The 7,036-nt window shown below is 39.8% G+C and overlaps 1 protein-coding gene and 1 long non-coding RNA gene across 2 annotated transcripts; both read right to left on the bottom strand.

The window, feature by feature from the left end:
* Nucleotides 1-219: 219 nt before the first annotated feature.
* Nucleotides 220-2,357, bottom strand: LOC135246510 (uncharacterized). Its single transcript, XR_010327735.1, has 4 exons — nucleotides 1,861-2,357; nucleotides 1,500-1,581; nucleotides 1,226-1,277; nucleotides 220-704 (listed from the first exon to the last, which is right to left on the bottom strand). It is a non-coding gene; the product is annotated as an uncharacterized LOC135246510 (long non-coding RNA).
* A 420-nt stretch (nucleotides 2,358-2,777) lies between these two features.
* Nucleotides 2,778-6,474, bottom strand: LOC135246511 (B-cell receptor CD22-like; the record flags this gene model as incomplete). Its single annotated transcript, XM_064319945.1, has 4 exons — nucleotides 2,778-3,309; nucleotides 4,238-4,501; nucleotides 5,431-5,700; nucleotides 6,256-6,474. Coding segments are annotated over 4 exons (1,052 nt in total), but the record flags the coding sequence as incomplete, so codon positions are not given.
* Nucleotides 6,475-7,036: the final 562 nt, after the last annotated feature.

Genomic DNA, 7,036 nt, shown 5'->3' on the forward strand with positions numbered 1-7,036 from the left:
GGCAAAACATAATGGCCATATGTAGAAAATAATGATAATATTTTTCATAACAGAGGTTTGAGTGCTTTAAAATGCTTAAATAAACCGTAATACAGTAATACAAAAAATAAAACAATGTATGTAAAGAAAACAACTAAAAAGATGCATTATTTCAAATAGCTAAACAGACAGAAACAGTAAATATGGGCTCAATACAACAAGGCAATGTAAAACGTGAAACCTTTAAAGTGACTTGCCTTTAAAAGTGACTTGAGTTTGGAGATTATAATCTGCATTTATCTGCATTATAATCTTCCCATTCAATGTGAGAGAATACATGCGCGTGTACATGAGTTATGATCGTATGTGTAACAGGGTTATATAAACGTGTAACGGTGTCACAGGAGCATGTATGCAGCAGGATTACATGAGCATGCATGTTGCAGCAGGGTTACATGAACATGCATGTTGCAGCAGGGTTACAGTACTTTGGGAAAAATCCTCCACCAACAGCTGTTCATAAAATGGATAAACTAGCAGAAACAGACGGCAGTTCTGCAAAGTTAAAAACAAAAAGAGACTCTTTCACCCTGATCTCCACCATTTCTCATTCTCTACAGATTCTCTCCTCTGTGTGTTTTAATCCCACACTGAGGCCTCGTCAGCTCTCTGAAGCTCAGAGTTTGTGTCGCTGGCTGCGTTTGTCACTCTCTGAAGGCTCTGCTCTGAGATGAGACACAGGAAGAGACTCAGTCACACATAAGTGCGCCTCCAGTTGCACTGTTAAAAGGGAACCAGAATGGCCACACAGTCCCTTGCATTCCCTATCCACTCTGTTGTCCCCGAGAACGGATTCCTCTGTTGACTTAATGGATTATATATCTCAGAATCACTTGAAGAATTTACATTACAGAAGTATATTTTTCACATGTCAAAAAATCATACTAAATAATATCCACAGATACAATTGCAACATATTGAGAGTTAAGTGGGAAATATTCCTCAATAGTTTTAACCAATAAAAATAAGGAGGAAGACTGAAAATGACTGCATCACTCAGTGATGAACTGGATGAACTGTAACTTGCCTGGTGTGTATCTGTGCTTTGTGTCTTCTGCTCAGCACAGACCTACTGACTTTGTAGGTTCATAAAAATACAGCCTGTACACAGAACTGTCCTTTGCTTTTCTGAACGGCTGGTACGGTTATAATGGTGAGAATATCCAGGTGGGAACTTGTTACTTACAGTACGAGAGCGTCTGCTTCTCCCTCTCTCTCTGTTGGTGCACTTCTTCCTGCTGAAAGGGGGGGGGGGGGGGGGTGAGTAACAGACCTTCAGGAGCTGTGGATCAGCCATCCCAGACGACATTTGGTCATAACATTCCTACCTGCTCCTCTGAATTCAACAGCAAATTAGTAAAAATACTGCATATCTCTCTGATATCTAATGGTGAATTTCTATAATCATGTCTTCTCAGTGATGATTGGTACCCAGATGCTTTTGCATTGCAAACATTTACCTTGTGCACACCATGATAGTAAAGAGTGCAAAAGCCACAGAGATTCCAACAACTGTCCATACGAGCATTGTCGTATCTCCTGCTATAAATAAACAGAGATAGCATTTCAGTTTACATTTATCTAGCAGAGACTTTAATCCAGAGTTGTGTAAAATAAGTGCAGGCATGAAGGTAGGAAGGTCAATGCAACACTCAGAAAATCAATTAAATCACAGTTAAACATGAGTTAGGTGTGTCAACCAGCAAACAAACTAGATATCGGTGATCAAATATGCAAGCGATCTATAACAGATACTGAAACAGGAACAATCACCCTTCTTCAAAACGATAGAGGTGTTACTGTACATTACGTGTTACTCACCTTTTATATTGTCTGACACAGGAGTAGAGGTCTGAGCTCCATGAGTGTTCTGAGCCAAGCAGTATTGCTGTGCTCTGCTCCAGGATGGCACTAGACATAAAGTTTGATTATAAAATGTTTATTTTATCTTTCTATTATCATGTGAATACATTGATATAAGTTGGAAAAATATCAGGACAGTGATACAATTTTTGTTGTTTTCGCTCTGTACTCCAGCAGATTGAAAAATGTGGGGGCATTTACATCCATATCGGATGATCCGATGTATAAAGTACTGCCCTTTTTATAAATAGTCCCAATACCTTCGCATTTCACTTGTATTTTTAGATAATCATTTTCCTTCTCATGCTTCATCATTTTATCTTTTTAATTAGTAATTATCTGATTGCGTAGTTTATGGGATTTTTCCTGCCATTCAAATGACATAGGCCTAGTCAGCAAATCCACAACTTAAAATGTGCAGTAACAGCATCTCAGAATCTTGAGATCAATGAATACCTAAATGAATGTGCTCTGCATATTATTACTTTCACAGAAGATGAACTGAACTGAACTGCCCTCCACTATTTCACCAGATGGACTCAGAGATATTGAGGTGCTCTTGGGAGCATCTAAAATCAATAGAGAAATGTGTTCAATTCCATATAATTTCTCAATCTCTGTGATTTGTCTCAAATAGATTCGGAACAATTTATTGCAAAGGAAAGTTTATAATGAAGCTGAAATATCACACTGCAAATGCTTTTTTTGTTTGGAAATGAGTAGAATATACTGCATCGTTTTATGGGGGTTGGTAAATGGCCATGAGACACAGGTTAGAAAAGCTTTCAATAATGACTGCAGTATTTAGATAAGAAATTTTATTTACCATTATTTAGAAAGGTTAAAAATTGAAAAAGAAACACACAAACCTGTTTGCTTGGTGTATTAAGAGTAACTATTATTTGGTATAAAACATCTACAGTATATATGGTATGTTTGTTTGGCTTGGGCAAACTCAGAATGACTACTCGTTTAACTTATGACATGTCCGTATCATCTGGCTTACTCATCATGTTAAATTAATTATATCGTCATAAGATTCTCCCTTCACTGGCCAGTGTGACTGCTTTACTCAGTGTCTGACGATTGCAAAGTTTCCTAAAGATACTCAGGAGATATTGACTCTCTGATCTCCACACTGCACATCAAGATGTTTAGAAGTAGATCTTTTTGTCCCAATCGCATTCTCTGCCTCACAGTAGTATTCTCCTGCATCCTGCTGTGTGATGTTTTTAATGATGTAACTCCGTTCTGTTCCTCTGCTCGAGAATACAGATCCAGTCTTCTTTAACCAGGTGTATTTCTGCACTGGTGGGTCGACATCACTGCTGCAGGTCAGAGTCACTGAACTGCCCTCCACTATTTCACCAGAGGGGCTCACTGATACTGAGATGCCCATTGGAGGATCTGAAAGAGAAAATAATAGGTATTGCAGTTTTAAATAAAAGTCACACAGAGGTATTCTTGGGAACATCTAAAGTCATTAGATAAATGTGCTAAATTCCATATAATTTCTCACTCGTTGTGTTGCGCCTAAAAACACTAGCAGAGACATTTATTTCAAAGTAATGTTTATAATGGAGCTGAAATCTCACAATGTGATGTGGACGGGTGGTGTGGTTTAGGACGCCATTTGCAGGTGGAGTGGGAGCAGTATAGCTGGCTAACAACCACGCCTGTTTGCAATTACAATTGATTGCTAATTGTGTATATGCTCTGCCTGCAGTGAGACCGGGGTGCTGGAATGAGAGATGCACGCGGGAGCGGCATGCCATCTAATCCCCGTCCTTATCGTCTGTGTTATGTTTTGTTTTTGTTTCCGTGTTTTTGGTATTGAGCGCACAATAAAGCCTTGGTGCCTCTAACAATGACAAATTGTGTGGTTTGTGGGGAAAAGGACTGCAGAACCTGTTACAATAAATATCCCAGTATATCATGCTTTGTTACAAAATGAACTGGATATACTGTAGCTTTTTATGATAGTTGGAAAATGACACAGCAGAATCACGTTTTCAAAAGTGACAGCAGTATTTAGATATGTCTTTTTAGCGTCGTCATTAATAATGATAACTTCATTTTTATAAAGTTGAACAGCTACATGTGGTACGTTTTTTGACCTTTGTAAACTCAAAATGACTATACGTTTTACCTAAGACATGTCAGTATGATCAGGCTCATCACTGTATGATAATGTAATTATATCTGATTTCTCCTCCACTGGCCAGTGTGACTGCTTTACTCAGTGTCTTACTGCTGTGAAGTTACCCAAAGACACTCAGGAGATACTGACTCTCTGCTCTGTGTGTCTGAAGCTGAGATGCACTGATATACTCACATTGCACATCAAGACGTATAGGAGGAGATGTTTTTGTCCAAATCCCATTCCCTGCCGCACAGTAGTATTCTCCTGCATCCTGCAGTGTGATGCTTTTAAAGTTGTAACTGGATCCTCTCCATGAGAGTTCAGCTCTATTCTTAAACCAGGTGTGTATATGCACTGGTGGGTTGGCATCACTGCTGCTGCAGGTCAGAGTCACTGAACTGCCCTCCACTATTTCACCAGAGGGGCTCACTGATACTGAGACGCTCTTCGGAGGATCTGAAAGAGAAAATAACAGGTCCTGCAGTTTTAAATAAAAGTCACACTGAGGTATTCTTGGGAGCATCTAAAATCATTAGAAAAATGTGTTAAATTCCATATAATTTCTCACTCACTGTGTTGCGTCTCAAAACACTAGCAGAGACATTTATTTCAAAGTAATGTTTATAATGGAGCTGAAATCTCACAATGTGATGTGGAGGAGTGGTGTGGTTAGGGCGCCATCTGCAGGCGGAGTGGGAGCAGTATAGCTGGCTAACAACCACGCCTGTTTGCAGTTACAATTGATTGGTAATGGTTTATATGCTCTGCCTGCAGTGAGACCGGGGTGCTGGAATGAGAGACGCACGCGGGAGCGGCAAGCCATCTAATCCCCGTCCTTCTCGTGTGTGTTTTGTTTTGTTTGTGTTTCTGTGTTTTTGGTATCGAGCGCACAATAAAGCCTTGGTGCCTCTAACAACGACGGATTGTGTGGTTTGTGGGGAAAATGACTGCAGAACCTGTTATAGTAAATATCCCAGTATATCATGCTTTGTTACAAAATGAACTGGATATCCTGTAGCTTTTTATGGTAGTTGGAAAATGACACAGCAGAATCAAGTTTTCAAAAGTGACAGTAGTATTTAGATATGTCTTTTTAGCATCTTCATTAATAATGATAACTTCATTTTTTTAAATGTTGAACCGCTACATGTGGTACCTTTTTTTGCCCTTTGCAAACTCAAAATGACTACACGCTTTACCTAAGACATGTCAGTATGATCAGACTCATCACTGTGTGATAATATAATTATAACTGATTTCTCCTCCACTGGCCAGTGTGACTGCTTTACTCAGTGTCTTACTGCTGTGAAGTTACCCAAAGACACTCAGGAGATACTGACTCTCTGCTCTATGTGTATGAAGCTGAGATGCACTGATATACTCACACTGTACACCAAGACGTTTAGGAAGAGATCTTTTTGTCCCAATCGCATTCTCTGCCTCACAGTAGTATTCTCCAGCATCTGAGGAGTTGACTTTATTAATGGTGTTACTCCGTTCTGATCCTCTCCATAAGAATGTAGATCCACCCTTCCTATACCAGGTGTAGTTCTGCACTGGTGGGTTGGCATCACTGCTGCAGGTCAGAGTCACTGAACTGCCCTCCACTATTTCACCAGAGGGGATCACTGATACTGAGGTGTTTTTAGGAGCATCTGAAAGAGAAAAGGTCCTGCAGTTTTACTGTTCAGTTCAAAGTAAATGCAAGTTCATTGTGAATAAAATAAAATAAAATAATATTTGAATAAAAATTCACACGTTAAACATTCTCATATATCTGTAAGGATAGAATGGGCAATTACAAATGTGCATTATAATGACATTTTGTTTGACGGCTATTATTCAAATGCAATATTTCCAATGAGGGCATTTTAGGATTACCTTGATCCGACATCGTTTCTAAACACAATAATTTCCATTTCCTAATCACTAACTGCAGGTTGCTCTTCTGCCCTGTTCTCATGTCTTTTAAAGCTACATTAATGTTCAACTGCATCATCGCTTTTTCAAAATGAGTTACGTTGTTATTAAATATTTGGTTGTCATTCCGTTTTAAATTACTACCGCTGGTTTTGCGATAGGGGATGAATACCGCATTGGGGCCCCCTGGTGGCCACGGGGGCCCTAAGCAGCCGCTTAGTTCGCTTATGCCTCGGGCCGGCCCTGCATGCATTATTTCCCAATAAAACAGAATGTGGGCAGACACTCACATTTCACATTGACTGCAGGGGAAGTGACTCCTCCTGTAGCACAGGAGTAGAGATCTGTATCTTCAGTGCTGGCTACATTGAGGGAGTATTTATACTCATAGGGCACAACTTTTCTATTCTTGTACCAGGTAAAGGTAGGGCTGCCACTCAAAGTGCAGGTGCTGCTACAGGTCAGTGTTACATTCTGTTCCTCATACTCTGTCACTTTCACATGAAGACCTGCACAAAAGAATCAACATGATTAAAAGACCATTCTGTTTCTTTTAGAAAATAATTAGGAGTATTGCCAGTTAATAGTATAAAAAGAAAGTTTAGAATTACCTGTAACTGTCAACGAGACTCCAGAATGACCAGTATATTTTCCACATTAACGGTCGGTCAGGAACTTGAAGCGATATATTGCTGAATCACTTTCTCTCAGCTGGTTTATTCTAAAAGTGCAGTCACTGTTCTTATTCCCCAGGTACTCCACACGGTCAGAGTACTCTGGATCATTGGACAGGTCTTTACCCTCCTGTTTACTGTTCCAGTTGTAACCCGTTAGAAAAAATAGCAACGCTTTAAAAGGGTCCTGTAGCTTTAAGGAAGAGAGGCTCCCTACCTAACGGGTTAGGAGGACTTGTTTTGCATCCCTCATTAGTTTCATTGGCTGTAACAGGTAGTAATGTTTTAAGATTATTCTGGAAAATAGTTAGCCCCGCCCACTCCCAAGGACTTGGTTGAGACTGTCTGTCGCACAGGAGAGAGTGCTCAGCAAGAGGGGAGAACGGGAGAGAGAAAA

Source organism: Anguilla rostrata, unplaced genomic scaffold (assembly GCF_018555375.3).
Source record: "Anguilla rostrata isolate EN2019 unplaced genomic scaffold, ASM1855537v3 scaf0428, whole genome shotgun sequence".
Classification (NCBI taxonomy): Eukaryota; Metazoa; Chordata; class Actinopteri; order Anguilliformes; family Anguillidae; genus Anguilla; species Anguilla rostrata.